Source organism: Miniopterus natalensis, chromosome 17, assembly GCF_054644295.1.
Source record: "Miniopterus natalensis isolate mMinNat1 chromosome 17, mMinNat1.hap1, whole genome shotgun sequence".
Taxonomy (NCBI): Eukaryota; Metazoa; Chordata; class Mammalia; order Chiroptera; family Miniopteridae; genus Miniopterus; species Miniopterus natalensis.
In genome coordinates, this window is record NC_142097.1 from 15954113 (window position 1) to 15978076 (window position 23964).

Here is a 23964-nt window from a genome sequence, read left to right on the forward strand (position 1 = left end):
TGCCTTCCTTGTTAATCAACCTAGATTCCTCTTCTAGTACTAGAGGTAAATCTCTCAGTTCTTATATTTATTGAAGAAGGAATCAACTCTTTATTTACTGGGAAATAGGCCTAATCCTTGGTTCTAAGTAAAAACTGTTCTTTTCACAATCATCTGAAACCTGACTTGGTAATGTCTCAGGATTCTATCTCGGTTACAGCAATCTTTCTGCACTTGCCTTTCTTTCCTGGCACACATCCCGCGACAGCTGTCCAAGAGAGGCTTTTCTCTTTCTTGCTCAGTGTCTTCTTGTCTGCAAATTCCTCTTGTTTTCTGATTTCCCCTAGTTTCTCTAAAATAGCCTTGTCTTTGCTCTTCAAACCTGCATTCCCCAAAGGAATAGCAGAGCTTCACCTCTTTGCACACTCTACAGAAGCATACAGTGGTCATATTACATGGTATACACATTAGTATCTCTAAAACCCAATTCACTCCCCCCCCCACTCCAATTCACTTTCGTAGCCTAAGTTCCAAATCAAGCTACACAGAAAAATTTTAAAGGTGTTTGTGTGGCAGAGGTTGGGGGTAATTGATGATTGTGTTTAAACCACAGATAGCTCTCATACATTGGTCTAAAGAGGGAAATAAAGAATTAGAATTCTAAGGTTTTAAAGACCATAAAGATAATATGTAGGATGACTTACTAAATAGATGGTGTCAACAAGAATTGTATGCTTTCAGCACACATGGAATTAAGCTTTTCTGCACCTTCTTGTTTGGCTAACCTGCTGCTAGCTCATGAAGTTGACAGAACTGATTTTTTTAAAAACTCCTACACAGAACAGGAGGGAAGGTAAGTAGCTAACTTGTTATTAGCAGAAGCCTAACCAAAAATGAAAAATAATAGAGTATTTCGTTTGCCTAAATTGAGACAAACTAGTTTCTTTATGGATTGTATATCAACTTAGAGCCACTTTAATTAGCAACTAGAGACATAAATCCAAAGATTTCTTTTGTCTCTCGAGATTCCAGATCTAGAAGTTCTGAGTCTCTGCTATTTTATTCTTATTCTTTTTGTGAGCTTTCAATGAGGCTGAGCATCCACCATCGGCTTCTTCGCTTTTCCATGTTTATAAACTTGTTCATTCCTTTTTATCAGTTTGTTCTTCTGTGGATGATTACTTTGTAGAATCCTATGCAGGCATTTATTAAATACATAAATGCTCCTATATGTAATTTGAATAACCTGTGCATATGAATGACTGCTTTTACATCTCACTGGCAATGCACCAATTTCCCGTTGTTGGTTTTGCTATCAAGAACTAGTTTGGGAGCGATATGATTCCATCATTCTGGTTCTAAAGCAGTGATTTAAGTGCTATCTACAGAGGCAAATACTTCAGACTAGTAGCTCTCAAACTTTAATATGTATCAGAATCACCTGGAGGTCTTGTTAAAAGTGCATTTCTAGGCCCTATCCCCAGATTTTCTGATATGGGAGACCTAACGGTTGAGCCTACGAATTTGCATTTCTAAAATGTTTCCAGGTGATGCTGCTGTTGGTGGTCACTTTGAGAATCACTGCTTAGGGATTTTTCTCCTAGTTCAGAAACATGCCCTTGAAGGACAGATGGTTCTATCAGAGAAAGAGAAGGGGGAAAAAAAACCCAAAATTTCCAAGGAGATGACAGAGTTTGGTGGACTTAAATATATATGTATTCAAGCCCAGCTAGCATGGCTCAGTGGTTGAGCATCGACCCATGAACCAGGAGGTCATGGTTTGACTCCCTGTCAGGGCACATGCCTGGGCTGCTGGCTCCATCCCCAGTAGGGGGTGTGCAGGAGGCAGCCTATCAATGACTGTCTCTCATCGTTGATGTTTCTCTCTCTCTCTCCCCCCCTTCCTCTCTCTGAAATCAATAAAAACATTTTATATATATATATATGTCAAAGTGTCTCTGTGTGAGGGTGTGAATTTGCTATTACAAGTAATGTGGCTTTTGTAGAGGACCTGATACTATCATAAGTGAACATTCAAATAATTAAAAGCAGAACCTCTAAATCCGTAAAATATTCATATATTTAATCATTATGTTATATACCCTAAACAAATACAAATATGTCAGTTATACCTCAATAAAACGGGGCAGGAGGGACCCTCTAAATCTTCTCACTGTTCATTACAATTAATTAATTAGAACAGGAGGGGGTGGTGTAGTGGAAGAGTGTGAATATTGTTATCTAAGAGTCTTGAGTTAAAATTCTCGCTTTGCCGCTTATATTTAATGAATGAGTGTGTAACTTCACTGGGGTTTTTTTGTATTAAATGAGATAACAAATGTTAAATGCTCTGATTATGGTAACTGCCCATCAGTTATTTTCATAAAAGCTGACCTCCTCAGTTGCTTTTGTACGCTCAGGAATCTTTTCAGACTCAGTGGGTGATAAGTTTTATCCAGAGTCATTACTCAAAAAATGATTGGATTTTAACATTTGCAGCCCTGTTCTCCATGTACATAAAATCTGTTTAAGGGACTTAGAAGTCTTTCCATTGAAAGTACCAAAATGCCACATTAAAAGTAGGGTAAACTAAAAAAAAAAAAGTAGGGTAAACTGTGACATTTCTAACATAAGAAGCCCAGAGGAAAGGCAGTGGCTCAATGGCAGTTATCAAGGTTCGGATTCTTTCATCTTTTCTGCATTGTTATCCTTAGCATGTTGCCTTGTGTCCTTGGGCCTTTCCTTTCAAGATTACAAAATGGTTGTCTCAGCTGTAGACAGTATATCTTTGCACCCCTGCATCCAAAGGCAGAGAAAGGGCAGTTTTCTCAATTCTCCTTTATCAAGGTGAAAAATCTTTCCCACTAGTCCATGGCAGACTTGCCCTCTGGTCTTGTTGACCAGGATTAGGATATATGACTGTGTTGGCCTTCAAGGAGGCAGAAAAGATAGGTATATGACATTTTCAGCTTCATTGGTAGGGCTGGTAGATGAGAGGTGAGAAATGACTGATGGTAGACAACAGAGGGAATTTACCATGGGAGATAGACTATGATATATCCAAAGATTATAAACAGTTCTAAGCAAGATATCATTAGGCTGAATTGTGTGTGCTGTCTAGGACAGGGATCAGCAAGCTTTTTCTGTTAAAAACCTCATAGTAAATATTTTAGGCTTAGAGGCCACAAACGGGCTGTGTTGCATATTCTTCTTTGTCTTTTTTTTTCTTAACACTCCTGTGAAAACTGCCTCACGCACTGAGAGGGAGCTGGTTGATTCTGGGTGTGCAGGGGGCAGCCAATTGATGTTTATTTCTCTCCTTGATGCTTCTCTCTTTCCCTCTCCTTCCTCTCTCTCTAAAATCAATAAAAACATCTTTTTAAAAAATATATATATCTTTATTGATTTCAGAGAGAGGAAGGGAGAGAGAGAGGTAGAAACATCAATGACGAGAGAGTCGTTGATCGGCTGCAGCCCGCAACCCGGACATGTGCCCTGACTGGGAATTGAACTGTAACCTCTTGGACCCTAGGTTGATGCTCAACCACTGAGCCACTCCCAGCCAGGTAATAAAAACATTTTTAAAAAGTGAAAACCATTCTTAGCTTGCTGGTCGTATAAAAATAGGCTATAGTTTGCCAACCCCTGACCTGAAGGGTCAGAAGAGAGGGAAGTCAGTGAGACTGAAGTCATCATTTTGAAGCTTCCTGAAATTCTGGGATTTGATTAGTGCTTTCAAGGATGGATAAGATTTAGATTGAGAAGGACACTTAGGTTGTTTCCATGTCTTGGCTATTGTGAATAATGCTGCAGTGAACATAGGGGTATATACATCTTTATGAATAAGTGTTTTCAAAATTTTGGGTTGGATACACAGAAAAGGAACCACTGGGTTATATGTTAGTTCTCTTAATTTGGGAGCAATCTCTGTACTGTTTCGCATAGAGGCTGCACCAACTTACATTCCCACAAGCAGTGGACAAGGGTCTTCTTTTCCTACATACTCTCCAACACTTGTTATTTTTTGTCCTATTAATAGTAGCCATTCAGTGGAACACTACACAGCCATAAAAAATGGTGAAATATTGCCATTTGCGACAACATCGATGGATCTTGGGAATATCATACTAAGTTAAATAAACCAGGTGGAAATGGACAAGAATCATATGATTTCGCTCATATGTGAGATATAAAACAGAAAGCAACAAACGAACAGACTCACAGACACAGAGGACAGTATGGTGGCTACCAGAGGGGAAGGGGGTTGTGGGGAGGGTGAAGAGGGTAAAGGGAGTTAAAAATGTGATATTGGAAGGAGACTAAACTCTGAGTGGTGAGCGTAAAATGTAACATATAGATGATGTATTATGGAATTGTGCACCTGAAACATAATGTTATTAACCAAAGGAACCCGAATAAATTTAATTTTAAAAAAAGATTTGGATTAAGAGATTATGTTCTTTCTGAAGGGAGTAGTGAGTGAAGAAACAAACCTGTGATTCCATAAAACAGCTGTGTGTTACATGCAAAGAGTGGAGAGCAGCAGTACTTTTGCAGGTGAAATGGGATAATTGCAAGTCAGAGTTAAGGAGTACTGTGGCATGAATACCTGCGCTGCTTCAGCCACTGACAAGCTGACTTGCTAAGTAGCCCTGAGAAATAAAGATGCTCTTTTGGCATAAAGCCTCCATGTTGACTTGGAGCCCAAGGAAGGCAGTGTCTCATGTAACAATTGGCTCTTCAGTAGCTGTTGCTACTATGACTAATTAAAGGACAAACATCATGTGTTTAGGATAATGAAGACTGTTGGTGTCTTAACCATACCTATACACAAAGATTATAACTCATCTTCAATATGTGTTATTGTTATTGGCAATGAGGAAGAATTGAAACAGCTAATACTAAGTCACTTACTCACTGAACATTTGTTGAATGCAAGCCAAGGAACACGGTAGCCTCTAGATGCTGGAAAAGGCAAGGAAATTATTCTCCCTGTATAGTTTGTTAGGGGTGCCATAATAAGTACCATAGACTGGTGGCTTAAACCACAGAAATTTATTTTTTTACAGTTCTGGAGGCTAGAAGTCAGAGGTCAAGGTGTTCGAAGGGTTGATTTTTTTTCTGAGCCTCTATTCTTGGCTTGTAGATAACTGTCTTCCCTGTCTTTACATTGTCTTTCCTTTGTATGTGTGTGTCCTGATCTCCTCCTATGATAAGGACACCAGTCAAATTGGATTAGGGTCCACCCTAATAACCTCATTTTAACTTAGCTACCTCTTTAAAGACCACATCTCCAGATACAGCCACATTATGTGGTAGTAAGAATTAGGACTTCAACATAAAATTTTGACTGAAGGGATATGATTCAGTACATAATACTCCCATAAAGCTTCCAGAAGAAACAAGTGTCTGCCACCACTGATTTTAGGACTCCTGATTTCTAGAACTATAATAAATTTGTGTTGTTTAAGCCATCAAGTTTATGCTAATTTGTTACAGCAAATTAGAAAGTGAATACAATTACAAGTAACCTGAATTTATTTATTTATTTATTTAAAATATGTTTTTATTGATTCTAGAGAGAGAGGAAGGGAGAGGGAGAGAGAGGTAGAAACATCGATGAGAGACATTGATTGGCTGCCTCCTGTGCGCCCCCTACTGGGGATCGAGCCTGCAACCCGGGCATGTGCCCTGACCAGGAATCGAACCTGGGACCTCTTGGTTCACGGCTTGATGCTCAACCACTGACCGGGAATTGAACCGGGGACCTCTTGGTTCATGGCTTGATGCTCAACCACTGAGCCGCACTGGCTGGGAAATAACCTGAATTTATTAATAGGAGACTCATTAACTGAATTGTGGGACATCTATACAATAGAATATTACGCAGTAATAGAAAATAGTGAAATAAATGTCCATTAACAAGTAAATGGATGAACAAAATGTAGTATATACATACAGTGGAATACTATTCAGTCTTAAAAGGGAAGGAAATTTTACTCGTGCTACAACATGGGTGAACCTTGAAGACATTATACAAAGTGAAAAAAGCCAGTCACAAAAAGACAAATACTATATGATTCCATTTATATAGTATATAATGAGGTATCTAATCAAACTCATAGAAACACAAAGTAGAATAATGGTTGCCAGGGACTGTGGGAGGGGAAACTAGGAGTTTTTAACAGGTTTGAGAGTTTTAGTTTTGCAAAATGAAAAAGTTCTGAAGATTGGTTGAAAAACAATGTGAATATACTTAACACTAATAAACACTGCACTTGAAAATGGTTAAGATGGTACATTTTATGTTATTTTACCACAATTTAAAAATTTTTAAATAGTGAAACAAAGATATTGTTTAAAAGGCAATGACAGGAAAACAGGTGTGGTATGAAGTACTTCTATTATATATTTTAGAGAAAGATACACATGTAATGCTTTATGTACACAAAATATCTCTGAAAAGATATTCAAGAAACTGGCATAGTAATTACTTCTGGGAATGGGATTGTAGAGAACTGGGAGGCAGGGGACAAGGATGGAAAGAAAAATTAAATACTCTTTGGCACCTTCTGAATCTTATTTACCATGTGCATATATATTGAAATAACTTTTTACTAAGCTCATAGATACAGAGACAGATTAATGGTTGCCAGGGGTCAGGGGTGGGCAAAATGGGTAAAGGGAGTCAAAAGGTACAAACTTAGAGTTATAAAAAATATAAGTCATGGGGATGTATCAATTTTAAAAAGAAATAATGGTTTTAAAATATGTCACTTCAAGTTAGGGACTGCAGAGAGTTTTCTCAGGTAGGCCATCCTTAGCCTATGAAATTGCTTTGTCAATCCAGTTACACTTAAATGTCTGAATAAATAAGACCTACTTCTTGTCTTTGCCTTTAAAGGGTTAAAAGATCTTAGTCACAGAGTGGTGATCAGGCTTTAGGGTACACATGCATTTTATTGTTTGATGTCTAACAGTACATTTTCAAAATCTCTGGCTTAAGAACAACTACAATGTATTCACTTAGTTAGAACTCCCCAAAAAGGTCGTAGACAGAAAAGACAGAGGAAAGAGGAAAGACGAAAGGAATTCAATACTCACTTTCTTAAAATCACATAACCTAAAACAAGAATAGAATAAAAGAGACTTAACAGTAACAACAGGTTTTGAGTCTTGTGGGATTATTTCTTAAGACTTCTGCTTGCAAATTGTTAGGTAACTGCACAAGTTAGATTTTAACACTTTTCAAAACATCCGTCTTAGTACATGAGTCCTTGCACCATATATTCCATATAAAGATTGCAATGTTTTATTACTGTAATTGTTGCTTAGAAGCTGTTCTTGAAACTTCTTGTTATATATGGATGTGCTTTCCTTACCAACAACCTTAGGCTATATTTTTCTCCAAACAATACTTGGTCAAAGGGGCATACTTGGCCACAGAGCCATATCCTTATACTTGTGAGTTTTGGATATCCATAAAAAGCAAAAACAAAATACTATTTTTGGAACCTGTTCAGTTATCTTTCCCTTTGGTTTGGAGTTTTACTGTAACTAATTCAGCCCCCCAAAAAGTGCTTAGTAAATAGTAGGAGTACTATAAATGATAATGGATGACTCACTGTAAGCTCAGTACTTCAGGGTTATATAGGGAATACTAATTCATCTCTATTTGGAAGTGAAAAACTTATAATTTTATAGAAGCAAAGCTTCCCTACATGGCAAAATTTCTTTGAAAGAGAATTTAACCCAAATGTGCAATTCTTTCACATGTAGGAAGGAGATTATTATTACTATAATAACATTTATTATTGTTGTTGTTGTTGTTAGAAACCAGTAGTAGTAAAAATATCAGTAGCTAAGTCATGCTAAGTACTTTTCTTTCTCTTTTTTTTATTGGCAGCTACAAAAAGTCACAGGAACTAGGTGCTTTTCTTATATTATCTCTCATACAGTCTTCCCAATGACCCTATTGTATAGATGCTATGGTCGTGCCCATTTTCATGGGTGAGGAAATTGAGCTCAGAGAGATTAGGTCATGTGTTCAAAATCACATGGCTAGTAAGTGGCAGGACCAGAATGTGAACTCAGTTTAGTTTAGTTAAGATTTGTGCTTGGTACTTCCAATGCAAGAATATGAATTTAACTTAATTCTCTTCAAAGTTTCTACTGCAATGGCTGAAGGGACATGAAAAAGGGAGGGAGAGAGGGTCAAAAAGAAGGAAGAGAAAGAAAAGGGAATTGATATCTGTGCTACAAACAGGATGATCACCATCCTCGTGCTAGAACAAACATTGGAGTGCCTTCCACAATATGAAATTCAGACAAGACCAGGCTGAGGTAAGACTCCACCAACCTGAGAAGTACTGTATATAAAAGCCCACCTATTCCTAGCTTACTAAAAATGTTTGAACCCCAAAATGACTGTTAATTTTATCTGTTGACCATAAAACAAGAGTCAACTAGGTGTTCCTACACTAAAAAGGATTTATTGGTGGGGTGGGGGTGGGGGCAGAGAAAGGATTTCATTCCTGCAGGTGCAGACATGGCAAGCCATGTGTACACACTCCACAAGAAGAAGCAGAAAACCCCTTTACAGAGGGCAAAAGGATGTTAAGGGGAGCGACTGTTACAGCCATGGAGCTCTGTTGTAAACAGAGCTCTTCCTGTAGAGCTTTGGTGAGGACATAGGGTATGAGAGGTCCTCCCACAAGTTGTCCTGATTCTGTCTAGGTTAAGATCTCTGTCATAAATTTTTACATATCAAATACCTTTTAGCATCTATTTAGGTAATCTTATAGTTTTTCTCAATAATATGCTAATTGACTTAATAATATGCTAAGTTATATTAATAGAATTCTTAAATATTCTTGGAATAAGCCCTTTATAATCATAAGCAAGACAGTTCACTCTGCAGAACCTGGAACAACTCAGGAACTGGAATCACCAAGTGCCTCAGAAGGCAGAGGAAAGATCTTAAAATATCCTTTGTCTTCCATTAGGATTCTTAGAATTTAATTTAGAATTAAGTATTAGTTGCAAGTAAATACTTACACCATGAAGCAATTATTTTATTTTATTTTTATTTTTAAATTCTTAAAAATTGTCTAGAGTCCTCTGAACATTAACATCAAATGATCCAGTGAAGTAGGACCAGCTGTAACTCTTAAACAGCTTGGATCAGAAAGAACACAGCTACTACTACTATAGGTAAAACCAACAAATGGCAGATGGTGGACAGAGGAGCAATTATTTTTAATGCAACCAGCACACTTACATTGATACCTTGTATATTAATTAATTGAATTTCAATGACTACTTATGCAATAAAGTCTGAAAATAACTGTAAGAATGCAAGTGTCATTACAGGACCTCTTTCTTGAAAAGTCATTTTCAAAAAAGCTAGTGTAAACATGAAATATTTGTAAGAACGAAAACTTTAAAATCTTAACTAGTGTAATTTGGATTACTTGTACTTTTCTCTCTTTTCAGTTTGTATATGCTGTGGCAATGACAAATCTCTTGATCTGCTTAATATTATCTATGTTATCATTTATGACATGAGAATTTGGGAGAATTGAAAGCAGCTTTGATTCCTACCTTATAACTCCTTCAAATATTTTGTTATTTATTAAGCATTTAGCTTTTATAATGTGACTTTTAGAAGTCAAGTATTTTCTAGACTTATTTAAAAAAAAGACAAATGGAGAGTAAATGTTCTTATTTCTACCCCACCAAAATACAAGAGAGTGAAGAATAGAGATTATGCATTTTCAAGATTTAAAAAGTGATTTTAAATACTTGGTTGTTTCTGTTTATTTTCTAAAAGAGGAAAAGGAGAGGGATAATGGAAGATGAGACTTGGTTGTAAAAAGGAAAAACCAAAGGTAAACAAAGGATCACAGTCAGAAAAAAATTAATAAGGAAATAAACCAGCAGAAGACAATTACCAGAAACAGTAACTCTGAGCTTTACTTTCTTTCATTTAAGTTTATTTGTACTCTCACCCTCTTAACATCTACAAGTATTCTGCAGGTTGAAACACAGACCCAGCTTTGAAAAATCAAAGTAGAAGTCAACTAGGATAGCCATAGAGCAGTTATAGATGATTAAGTTTCAGCCACTGGTAGTGAGTTTTTGTTTTTTGTTTAACAGCTTATTGAGATATAAATGATATACAAGAAAATGTACATAGTTAATGTATTCAATTTGATGAATTTGGATATATGCATACACCTGTGGAGCCATCACTATAATCGAGATAATAAGCATATCTATCACCTCCCAAAGTTTCCTTGTGCCCGTTTGGAGTTTTTTGTTTGTTTTGTGGTAAGAACATTTAACATGAAATCTATCTTAACAAAAATTTTAAGTGTACAATAGAGTATTGTTAACAGTAGGGACTATGTTGTACAGCAGATCTCTAGATCTTACTCACCTTGCATAACTGAAACTTTATACCCATTAAACAACAACTGCCCTTTTCCTCCTCCCCCTCAACCCCTGAAACCACCATTCTATTCTGCTGCTATGAGTTTGATTATTTTGAATACCTTCAATAAATGGAATCATGCAGTATTTGCCTTCTGTGACTGTCTTAATAATTTCACTTAGCATAATTTCCTCTGGGATCATCTATGTTCTCATATATGGCAGGATTTCCTTTTTTTTTAGGCTGAATAACATTTCATTGTATGTATATACCACATTTTCTTTATTCGTTTGTCTGTCAATAGGCACTTGGGTTGTTTCCATATATTGGCTCTTGTGAAAAATGCTGCAATGAATATGGGAGTGCAGATACCTCTTTGAGATCCTGATTTCAATGCTTTTGGATTTATACCCAGAAGTGGGATTGCTGAATCATGTGGTAGTGAGAAATTTTGATGACATAAGCATCTACATTTCTATGTAGGGATAGCTAGGTTTCTTGCAGCTGTTACCTAAACAGCAAGCATTTGAATGGAACTTACTAGGTCACAGTTGGAGCTTTTTCACTTCTCTTTTTTATGGTGTTAGCCATAAGGGAAAAATACTCTTGTTTTACCAGCTAGTTGTTTCATTCCATTGTCCTGTTTTCCCTATCAGTCGTCTAGAAATATTTTGAAAACGAGATTGGAGAGTGAAAAAAAGGTTTTAAATTGTTTTTTGGCATCTGTCAGGAAGACTTGAATAGGGCATGTCTTTTGGCTCTTCTTATAAACACTTGTTAGCAGAGGGTTAATGAAACTAGTGGTTAGATCCCCCAATCGTGTACTATGTTATAGTTTAAAGCCTGTCTCTAAACAGTGATATCGAATATGTACCTTTGAATATGAGGATAAATTAACACAGTCCTACCCATAATGAGAAGAGTCCAGAGTACATACTATGAAGAGTTAGTAGTACCATCTTTACAGAAGAAGAACATCCCATTGCCTAAATTGGAAACCACAGAAATGCTTCCGCTAATCAAACATACTCAGTCAACTTTCCAATCACCTAAACAATCAATGAGCTAACCATGTTGGCTTTTTCTTTCCAAAATAGTGATTGCTAATCAGATTTGCAGCTTCTCATCTATGAGCTAACACTGAATCGGTTATTTCTGCTGGCTTTTTCCACCATGCGTGCTGCCCCATTCGTCTGGATCTCTGAAACAATCTTATTTGTATTACAGAGCTCTCATTTGGAAGACAGTGAATCAGCAGCATTTCTTTGCTGTGAATGTGAAGAATCAGAAATCTTTAGTGATTCCAATGTACGTAGGTATATGATTTTATACAGTCTTTGGTGACCGAATGAAAGCTTTTTGACTTTTAAATGCAACTGAGATAGTGCCTATTATTTCATCTATTTTGCCTCACTCAGACAAATAGTTTGGGAAGGCAAATAAGTGACTTACAATGAGTGTATATACAAATAGTATGGTATATTTGTATGAATAATAATCTCCCCTCATAACATATCTATAAAAAAAAGAAAAATGTTGTACCTGGAACCTTGAGTCAATCTCCCTCAATAGAGAGTATGATTGTGTGTGTGTGGGGGGGGGGGGTCCTTTTATTTATCATTTTTTTAATGGTCGGTAGTATTTTTTGCCCTGTGATAACTGCTGAGTATTGCTGCTGCCACTGCACCTTTATTCCCCACATATATAGACCTAATACATCCTGGCTGTTGATAATGTTAAGCCAAATAGTAGTATAATTACTGGGCTGAAGAATCAGCTAGATCATCTTATATGTAGAACTATCTAACTACATTTCATGAGACGTTATTACTTTTATCTATCTCATCTGACCTCCAGCATAGTTGCTGAATTATTGCAAATTACCCATGGGATCAGGTTAAAGTTGCAGAATGACTTATAAATTGACTTTTTTTTAAATTAAATATCTCTTCCATAAGGATAACTGTCTTTGCTAGCCATGGGTAAACTAGGTTCTACAAACCTTGATGAGAAAATCTGGTTTCTGTCAACTTCAGGATGTTTACTGTGCATAGTAGGCACTCAGTAAATATTGTTGAAGTTTCACCAATGGAAGCTCTCCAAGTTAGCTGTGCCTCTCAATTATATCACCATAGGACTGCCTGCCCCTTAACTGTCTACTCCTTAATTGTCTACTTTACCTTCATGGCACAACGAAGGTGATCACTATTGTAGAACCTCATTTGACTATTATATTGATTTACCTGGTTGCATTCCATTCAGCATTGATGAAGTCAGGAATGGCATGAAGTCATTATTGTGACTCACTAACAGCTGGAATGGTGCTCATTTCACTGATGTATTCACATGAACACTCATTTATTATGAAAATGAGCAGATGACAGACTTAGGGTAGAAAGGTTATATTCTTTGCCCAGTGTTGTGTGATAAGCAGGGGCAGCACTGACATCAGATCTCAGCTGACAGTCACCAGTGAGCTCATTATTAGCAGACAGCATCATCACTGAAGAATGTGTACCAGCTCCTTGTATAGTATCCTACAAGATTTATTTTGTTCAGTATACAATGGAGTCCTCTGGACTTGGACTGACTTACTGTTTTCGCTGATTTTGTCTTAAAGAGACCAGTGAATAGCAATCCACATGAAGAATATCTTTATGAAGCTGAACACATGTGGTGAAATATGACTCTAATTTTAGTGGTTTTCTCCCTTAGAAACAATTAGTTGGGTATATATATTTTCAAATTACCTGGATTGCTTTTTATTGCCAGAGCTTTCATTCGTTTAAGTTAGATTTGTGTTTTTTTCCCTCTTCAAGAGGCAAAAGTGGTTATGTATACTTGGCTGGTTTTTTCAAGGTATTAGATCCTCCTCCTACTTTGTTTGTTCAGGGAGTCTTTCCCACACTTTTTCCTCTTTTCTCATCTCCCCATTCCCACCCTCACATCAAAGGAGATTGAAGAACTCCTTCCCAATTTGAAGGCTTAAGCTTGAAAAAGAAATTATTTGTAGAGCAAACAAATTGAAATCCCCACTTTGAATTTTCTTCAAAGGGAGTGGTATGGGATCTTGATAACTATTTGAAATAGAAGTTAACTGATGTAAAGAATAGTACAAGATAAAATAACTGAAGAACTTTCTCTTTAATCTTGGTACAACAGAAATATTAAATTTGGTTAGCTATATTCATTCATTCATTCATGTATGCATTTGTTCACTCACCAAACATTGACTGACTGCCATGTATAAATCATCGGGCCCAGGGCTATGGGGGTTAGGCATAAAATATAGAATCTACTCTAAGAACAAACTTTCAGCAATAAAAAAAAATAAGGTCAGAGAATCTAATGTAAAACATGGTGACTGCAATCGATAACACTGTGTTGTATAATTGCTGAAAGAGTTAATCTTAAATGTTCTCACCAGAAAGAAAAAAAGGATAAATATGAGAAGTGGTGTATATTTAATTAACCAGATGGGGGGAGTCCTTTTACCATATATATGTACATCACATCACCACAGCTTTAAATATTTTACACTTTCATTTGTCAGTCATACCTCAGTAAAGCTGAAATTAAAAAAGAAAAGAAAAGAGTCTACCCTAGGAGAATATATAATTTGTGCTTCAACAAATTAGTTTTATGGATATTCATGGAAAGCCATGAAATGGAGAGGAGAAAATTATTCATATGCAGTACATGTGGAGAAGAGAAGAAATCTGTGAGTGAGTGGAAGGAAATTTGTCTGGAGGCAAAGGGATGGCTCTCTCTCAAAGAGGGCTAGCTGCCTTAGATCTCCTGGGACTCTCCCAGCAGAGAGAAGAGGAGTGTAGGTCTCTGCTGCTACTCAGCCTCTAGGGAACCACATAAAGGATAGAAGCAGCTACTTGTTCCTTCCACTGTGCACAGGGTTGTTAGAGGCCCCAGAACAGAAAAGATCACAGAGGAGGCAGATACTAGCCCTAGCTTCAGGAATTTCACTTTGGCTCTAGGTAAGAAAGAATATAGGCAGTGACTAGAAGAGGTTGGAATACTAGTGACTGCAACAGCCATGGAGACTCCTAAGCGTCCTATCCATTCCCCATCTCCCCATACCTACTGCTATCCTGCCTTAAAGGAGGAAAAGCTCTGCATGAGCTGAAATTCCAATTATTGTGTTTGTGGGGGGTTCAGCTAGAGACAACTGGACTTATTACCATTGTAGGGTAGTTTCTTCCCTACATGAAAATGCTTGTTATATTAGTTTATTTCCTAAGAATACAACTAATTTCTTTGTCTCCTTTCCATGTTTTTCTGACCCCACTCTCACCCTCTACAGAAAGAGGAATGCATATAGGTGATTATACATTTTTTAATGGTCTATTCATTTCTTTGCTTGGATATTATATCCTTGTAGGGAATGCATTTTCCCTTGGTGAAATAAAAACAGCTTTTATATTTAAATAGCACAGTGAAAAGAAGAAAGAAAAAGCCATTCTTTAGAATCAAATGTGGAGAAGGCAGACAAAAAGAAAATCTAAAATGTAAGAATTACTTAGTTTAGAATACTGTATGAAACTGTAGATTTATATTCTCCTCTAGGGCAGGACAAATATCTCAGAATACAACAGTATCCTTCTAGATGGCAGCTTCTATGGAAGTTTTCACTTGTACTCATTTTGTGGAGTGGGAGAATGGCTTTGGAGAGAGAGACTATTTAACCTAATACTAAATTCAAGATGAAGGATTTAAGAATTTTAAAAAGTTATTAGCATTAAGATAAGCCCTAATTCAAGGCCTGCTGTGGAGTAGCCTACCTATATGGATTGAAGATTGAAGGGACTTGAATCTTCAGGATTCTTCTGAAGCATCCTTTTTTTTTTTTTTTTTTTTTTGGTATGTTTTAAGTTTTGGAATATGGTATATGGGATTAAAAACAATGAATGATTTGTTAGCTCAGAAATACAACTACATTTAAGAGGGGGAAAGTGCTATCATTATATCTACTTTACTAAGTCTTTCAAGATTATGAGCACAAATAAGATGCTTGTGGATAAACCTGCAGATACGATGATAAACTGGTTGGCTGGAAGGTGGTGATGTAGGCCAACAGCATGTACATGTGGTCATTTCTGATTTTTAGAGAGAATGGAAGGGAGGGAGGGAGAGAGGTGGGAGAGAGAGAAAGAGAAACATTGATCAGAGAGAGAGACACATCGATTGGTTGCCTCCCGCAGAACCTGCAACCCAGGTACGTGCCCTTGACCAGGAAGAACATATAGGAGAAACTTTTTAATAATCTTTGAGCAGGGAAGACCTTTTAAAAATATGACACAAACCCTGGCCAGTGTGGCTCAGTAGTTAGAGCGTCGGCCTGCACACCAAAAGTTCTCAGGTTTTTGATTCCCAGTCAAGGGCATGTACCTGGGTTACAGGTTAGTTCCCTGGCCTGGTTGGGGTGTGCAAAAGACAACCAACTGATATGTCTGTCTGGCTGTCTCTCTCTCTCCCTTTCTTTCCCCCTCCTTCCCTCCCTTTCACTCTATCTAAAAATCAGTGGCAAAAATATCCTCAAGTGAGGATTAACAAAAAACAAACAAACAAACAAATATGATACAAAACCCACGAACCATAAAAGAAAACATTAATAAATTCAAATACATAAAGCCAAAAATTTTATGTTAAGATCCTATAAACAAAGTCAAAAGACAACACATTGTGAGAAAGATTTTTAACACATGACAAAGAGCTAATTTCTAAATACATAATATTCTACACTTTTTTTAAAGATCAGAAACATAATAGAACAATGAACAAAAGAAATTAACAGATTTTCACAGAAAAAGATATACAAATGACCCTTAACATATGAAAAGTTAAACATATGAAAATAGTCCTCATAACCAATACCTTTTTTTACCTCTTAGATTGACAAAGATCAAAAAAGTTTGCCATGGTGTTGGCAGGGGCATAAGGGAAGCGGCATTGCTATATGTATTGTTGGTGGAGTGTAAATTAGAATAACCTCCATAGAAGACAATTTGGAAATATCTATCAAAATGCTATGCATATCCAAGGCGTTTGCTCCAGAAATTTCATTAGTAGAAATTTAACCTCCAGAAATATTCCTATATTTGTGAAATTTCATATATTCAAGGATAACCTCTGTAACATTGTTTGTAATATCAGAAATTAGAAGTATCCTAGATGTCCATCACGGTGTTCCCATATCAACTAATATGGTACTGTCTCCTACTGCTAAAAGAAAATACCAGGGTGCAAAGCATTTGTGTAAAACAAAATTAGAAACAGAGAAAAAAATTAATGTATTTAGATCCTTAAATGCACTTAGATTGGATATGGTAATATACATAAAAAGTAAAAACAGCAATTCTCTTTAGGGAGAAGAACTTGTGTTGGTGGGGGGAGCAGATGTGAGAGGAAGACTTATTATTTGTTTGCCATAGTGTCCTTTTTGAATTTTGTATCATGTGCAAAATACTAAAAAATACTAAAAAAATTTAAAAGGGAGTGAAACAAAATTTCATAGCCATCATTCATTCATTCCACAAATATTATTTTAAGAGAAAGAAGAAAATGATAGCTTTATTCCTCAAATGCCCACAGCCTAGAAAGAGAGACAGATATATAAATAAGACTTGAAATATAGTATGGCAAGTGCAATAATAGAGATGTATGTAATAGGAACGACTGTGGCATAAGAAGAGAATAATTCATTCTTTGCTTGATATGTCAAGTTTAAAAATGAACAAAATTTACATATATACTTTGATTACAACTACATAAAAACTACACAGGGTGGACAAAAGTAAGTTTACAGTTGTGAGTATGTGAAACACAGTTTATTCTTGTATTATTATATATTAATTATTGTATTATTTATTTGTATTACTGTAAACCTACTTTTGCCCACTCTGTATATAAGTAAATAAATAACAAAAAGAATTGAATCTCACAGAAGATGCTTTAAATAAGAGTATCATCCAGATGGTGAGGATATGAGGGACTTTTCGAGTATTGAAGTTGTCTTATTCATATTTTAGATTCAAGGTTTTTTTAAATTTACTTTTGATTTTTTAAAATAAAGTAACCCAGGATTCTGCAGGGTCTTAGCTCTAGACTAGTATCTTCTACGTGTAGTCTTAAAGATGAGAGTATAGGAAATATTGTATTTGCCCTAAGTTAATGTAGGGGATAAAGGGACTATCACACACCTCTCTTCTTTTTCCCACCATTTAATCCTGAATCTCTCCATGCCACTATGAAGAGCCTTGAAACTGATTAGTGTGCAGGTTATATCTGTAGAAGTGTTCAGTAATCTTCAGAGGGGATTTCCTTTTAAATTTTTTGGTATGTAACTGATTTTTTTCTTTCTCAAGGAGTTTTTAGAACACTAGCAAACCCACACTGGGGTCATTTTTAGATGCCTTAAAGGTGAGCTGGAGAATAGCCAGAACTATATAAAGCAATTCTGGCACTCAGAATTTATGGCCCTTCCTATTACAAGCTACATAAAACAAGTAAATACCAATTAAAATTCACTAGAACATTAATCAAATGTGATGTTGCTATGTAGTAATACTTTAAATTCTACCATGCTAAGTTAGATCCAGGTCTCAGGATCAGCTCTATCTCTCATTAAGTCATACTTTAAAGCACTACTTCTTCATTTCCGTCTCTATTCATGTATTCCAGTGGTCTGGTTTTATGCCACTATCTTGAACTATTTAAACTGGCTCAGCCTGGAGCAGCAGCACCGGGCACAATACCAAAAGTGGAGCAGGACTGGCTATAGTTATACTTCTTTGCCTCACCCCTATTTCTTAAGGGTATGACCTTAGTTTCCATTTCTTGTGACTCAACAAATATGTACAAGGTGCCTCCTGTGTGCTAGATAGACACTGTGCTGGTTGCTGGGGATATAATGGTACATATGACAAACATGGTTCCTTCCTTCGACGTTCTAGTAAAGAAAGGTGGCATAAAACAGCTAGTTCTGTGGTGAATTTTAAATTATGATTCTGAAAAGAAGAAACTACACTATACTATGAGAAAGTACACTGGACCTTAAGGGTTAGTGGTCAAGAGACAGCTTCCTTGGAGAATTGGTGTTTTGAGTTGTGCCCTGAAAGGTAAGTCAAAGTCAACCAGGGAAAAGTTGAGTGGACAGAGTGAGAAAAGGAATACTTTACAGGTCAGGAAACTTATGGTATATTCAAGGAACCGAAAGAATGCCAATGAGGTTGGAACATAGAAAATAAGGGAGGAAATAACTCAAGAGGATGCTGGCAAGGTTAGCAAAGGCCAGGTGGTACAGAGTTTGTAAGATGAATTAAGGATCTTGGACTTTATTACTCAGACAATAAGAAGCCATTGAAGAGTTTTCAGTTGGGGAGTAATCACGTTAACATTTTTAAAAGATCTATCTTGCTTTGTTATGGAGAATGGACTTCTGATATATATGTTTATTTATATTAGCCATAGATAGTTGGGACTTCATTTTTCTGTGTTTTGATTTGGTTAACTCATTTGTTGGGGGATGGAGCTCTTTAGAGGGAGGTTGATGGAAAGGCTGTATGGTATTGTGCTAAAGAGTGTGTGACCCTGGATAAGACACTTTCCTTTTCTAAGTCTCAACTTCTTTTTTTTTTTTTAAGTATATCTTTATTGATTTCAGAGAGAGGAAGGGAGAGGGAGAGAGAGAGAGAAACATCAATGATGAGAGAGTCATTGATCGGCTGCCTCCTGCACGCCCCCAACTGGGGATTGAGCCCGCAACCCAGGCATGTGCCCTGACCGGAAATCGAACCGTGATCTCCTGGATCCTAGGTCGATGCTCAACCGCTGAGCCATGCCTGGCTGGGCTCTAAGTTTCCATTTCTTTATCCAAAGAATGGATATAATAAATAGCATATCTGCTTTGTGGGGTTATTGTGAAGATTAAATGAGATAATGTCTGCAAAACACTTAGATTAAGACCTGGGACATTGTAAGCCTATAATAAATGTTAGCCACTGTTATAATCTAACAGTCTCATGAAGGGTTTATTGCTCCTCTGAGAACTACCCATTCTTCATGGCCTATGGAGTAGTTTTCTATCCATAGGTCACGCATGAACTTGTTTAGCCACTACCACTGGACTGTAGGAATCTAGCCTAGTGAACTGGTAGAGAAACATCATGCATAAGGTTAATTTTACAAATGTCATTTGGAGATGGAAATGGAAGCTGAGGAATGGTTGTTTGCTTTAATCCTAGCTTTGGTTTTGCTTTGAAGCTGGCTTTTCACAAATACCAGTGAGAAGGTTCTTGACACTTCCTGGAAACTCAACAGAATGTAGTTAGTTGCTTGGAAACATCTGTATCTCTTTGTTTCCCACAATACTAGGTAACTAATGTGTGTAATTATACTGCTGAGCAAAGCTTTAGGTTGATCAAGGTTTAATTGTTAACAGTATTTGAAATGTTAATAATATCGCCCCATAAACTGCTTTTCCAAAATAGATTGTTCCAGCTTCTCAAAAGATTTAAATGCCATTGATTTCTTCATTCAGTGAGATGTAATTCTAGGTCTGGAAACTGGGATCTTCCAATTTTATATTTTCTAAGAAATTAGTACACACATAGAAAATGCATTTTCTCTTCTGCTTTAAAATTTGCCACATTACATGCTTACAGAAATTCTCACAGCCTGGCTTTTGTTATCTTTAGACTGTTCCCTAAAATTATACATTTCTGCCTTTGATTCATTTTGTGGAATGAGGGAGAGGGGCTAAAGCATGCTGTTTTTTATTTAAGAGTCCTGGGGAATTTTGGGTTGGTGGGAATCTATTCTAAAGGTTTACAGTGGATTCAGACCCTGCCCAGGAAGTCTTTGTTTTGTGTTTAAATTTGTCTTCTACCTTGAGAACATAAGGTAAGGTTTTAAAAGGGGTTTTGCTCCCAAATGCTACAAAGAAAAAAAATTATTATATAGAGTTCACTACAATCAAGTTTACTTACTGAATTTGTCAGAGACTTCCTGTGGTAAGATGGTTACTACCAGTGAATAATTCCATTTTGAAAATAAAAGTGAGCTTTGTGTGTTGTTTTTTCTCTTGTGCAACATGATAGCTCCACCTGCATAACTAAACCGTCTTTTCTGTTACTTGGTGCTCTAAGGGAAGACCCAAAAGCATCAGTTAAATTGTTCTGGCAGTGGAAGTGGTATTGGGTGGGAAAGGAACTGGCCAAAAATAGGGCTTTACCCAGCTGTTGCAGGAAGAAAAACAGAGATTCTACCTCATGTAACTAACTACCTTCTTTTTTTTTCTTTTTTTTTAATCCTCACCTGAGGATATGTTGAGAGAGAGAGGAAGAGAAAGAGAGAGAGACATTGATCGATTGCCCCCCTGAACACTCCCCAACTGAAATTGATCCTGCAACCCTTGCCCAGGAGGACACTCCAACTAACTGAACCACCCAGCCAGGGTACTAACTACCTTCTCTGAAATGTTTAAGTAATGCATTACATAGCATTACTACTAAAATTTAAGTAGTGTGTGGTCTTAGCATTGATCTAGAAAAATGTTCACATACAGATGCTGTAGCTATGTTGGTTTTTTAATGTACTCTTGCATTTAGTTTTTGGTTTTGTTTTCTTTCCTTGTTTTGTGTTTGCCCTGCCTAGCTTCAAGGATCCATACTGAGGAAGGTACCAAGTCACAATTGGGTGTTACCTGGAACTTCCTAGGAGCTGAGCATTTTATTCCTGTAGATATTTGTTTACCCAAGTTTTAGAAGAATGACAACATGGGAAAAGCAAGTTATTTTATTGCTGTTGACTATTACTTAAAATAGGAAAAGGAACTTCATCCTTGTACTTCATCAACCACTTAGTATGTGCCACACACTATTCTAGTTGCTTGAGATGCATCTGTGAACAAAACCAAAAAGCACTGCCCTTTAAAGCTTATAGTTTGATGCTTGTTACCATTTCACCTTCTACCTCTGTCAAGAGAAGTGCTGGGTTCAAATCCTAGCACAACTGTATATTGCCTATGACCATAGGAAGTCATTTCCCCCTCTTTGACCCTCATGCTTGTCCTTGTAACCCTAGTCATCATGTTGTGATGTTATCATTCACTTGGGTATCTCAAAAATCACCCATTGCGTTGGTTCTGTAAGAGGAAATTTCCTTGTTAAATGCTTGGATTTGTACTCAGAGGAGCCTTATGCAAAATAACTTAAATAAATTTTGTCCCAGGATTTACCCATATATGTTCTGTGGTATGTTTTTACAACTGATCTGGCTTAACATCAGCAATAATTTGTAGTATGAAAGCCAAGACCGTATGAATTTATGTAGCTACTATTTTTCTGGTATGGGCTGCTTCTTTTTGGGAGTTTATCTGCTATACACCATGTGATTCTGGTGGGGCTGACAGTCATTTGGCCCTGCTTTTCTACCACTGGGATAGTCATATGTTCATAAATCCATGTCTATGCTTATTGCAGCCCATCTGACTGATGCATGTGTACAATATACTTTTCTATATTAAAATATTCTAAATATTTCAGGTGAAAAAATATTTTAGCATAACATCTAAAAATGCTAATCTCCACAGAATGAGATTATTAAATTTTTAGTATATGTGGTGGTTCTAGCTCATTATTAAGCTGTAGGCTGGAAGGAGACAGCAGTACTTCCAGGTTCCATACAGGAACTGAACCTGCACTTAGGGCTGTAATCTCTGACCAAATTATAGTTGCCTTGCTTCTTATTATGTGGCAGGACAAAGTCTATAATGACAGGTGTTTATAACTCAGACACTATGTAAGCACTCCAGCCTTGCCCGTGACAATTTCTCTTATGTGGCCAGGACAATAATGGCATCTCCCTAACCAGGCCTTGCTCTCTGAAAACAGAGAAACCAGAGAGGTAGGAGGAAATGGTTCAAGGACAGGTTGAACAAAAGTCTGGTTTGCAGCCATGTAATATCAGTATGGAGGCCTTGAAATTATAGTTTTTGGGAGATAACCATCAAGGAAAGTGCCTGTAGTCTGCAAAGTGAGTATATAATATAGGCAGCAGTGAGCTCTGTGGACATGAACATCCCCTTTGAGCTATGCCTATTGGAAGCAGTGCCATTTGTCCATATAAAACATCCTCTCTTCTTCCCTCAACCTGAAATTTTAGGGAACATTTTGCTTTAAAAAAAAAAAAAAAAAAAAGACACTTATGAAAAGCCCTAGCTGGCTAGCTCAGTTGGTTAGAGCATTGTCCTGATACACCAAGGTGGAGGGTTCGATCCCTGGTCAGTGCACATATAAGAATCAACCAATGAATGCATAAAGAGTGGAACAACAAATCTATGTGATGTTTCTCTCTCTCTCAAATCAATCAAATTTTTTTTTTTTTAAACTATATGAACAGAACATATCTGTGTTGGATTCTCCAGCTTGTGTGAGGTGCAGCATAATCTCATAGGCAGAGCACATTTGGGTACTTTAACATTTCTACCTGTAAAATAGAAATAAAAATATTTTTCCTCTCTCGTCTCTCTTTGATTGTGCACATGGGAAAATGTGGTACATAATTGTAATTGTCAGGGCTCTTATTTGAGGGTAATAGAAACTGGCTTAAGTAGGAAAATAAAGGTTATTAGTTGTTGAAAATAAAGGTTATTTGTTGTTTCATGTAACATCCAATCAGAGCCTGCCACCCCCTTGCCAGCAGCTGGCTTAAGCACGAGCATGTGATCCAGTTCAGGCCAGTGAGAGGAGAGGGAAGCTGGGCGCCAGGGTGCAGGAGGCTTCTGGGACATTTTTCTTTTTACTTAAAAGACACAGGGGAAGAGCTATTTACTTCAACTGACTGTTGCTGGATGTGTATGTAATAGACCTTAAATGTGGCCATCATCTTGGGACCATATTAAGCCTTAGAGAAATGCTGACACAGTCAGGATGGCAGAGCAAAAAGATGGAAAAAGCTGCATTCTTGATAAAGTTCAGCTACTGAATTAATCAAAATGATACTTTTCCTTATTGTTTAAGCCATTTAAATACTTTTTTAAATTTATTGACTTGAGAGAGAGAAAGATTGACTTGTTGTTCCACTTATTTATGAATTCATTGGTTGCTTTTTTTAAAATATATTTTTATTGATTTCAGAGAGAGGAAGGGAGAGGGGGAGAAAGAGAGAAAGAAACATGAATGATGAGAGAGTCATTGATCGGCTGCCTCCTGCATGCCCCTGATTGGGGATCAAGCCCACAACCCGGGCATGTGCCCTGACCGGGAATCGAACCACAATCTCCTGGATCCTAGGTCGATGCTCAACTGCTGAGCCCCGCCCAGCCAGACTTATTGGTTGCTTCTTGTATGTGTCCTGACCAGGGATTGAACCTGCAACTTTGGCATATCAGGACAACACTCTAACCAACTGAGCTACCGAGCCAGGGCCTTAAGCCATTTTTTGGTGGATTATTGTTACTATTTGAGACTGGAAAACATCCTGAGTAATATATAGAGATATTCTGGGTTCCTCAGACAGAAAAGAAGCTCTGGGAG

General features: G+C 37.0%; 1 protein-coding gene across 2 annotated transcripts in view; it reads left to right on the top strand.

The window, feature by feature from the left end:
• Positions 1–23964, top strand: part of SSH2 (slingshot protein phosphatase 2) — a 207831-nt gene that overhangs the window by 48522 nt on the left and 135345 nt on the right. Inside the window, exon 2 of one of the 2 annotated variants that reach the window (XM_016201957.2) lies at positions 11642–11722. The exons of the other annotated variant lie outside the window; for it this stretch is intronic. Within the exon in view, the coding sequence (XP_016057443.2) occupies positions 11642–11722 (81 nt within the window). The remainder of the gene's footprint in view (positions 1–11641; positions 11723–23964) is intronic. 2 annotated transcript variants of the gene reach the window in all.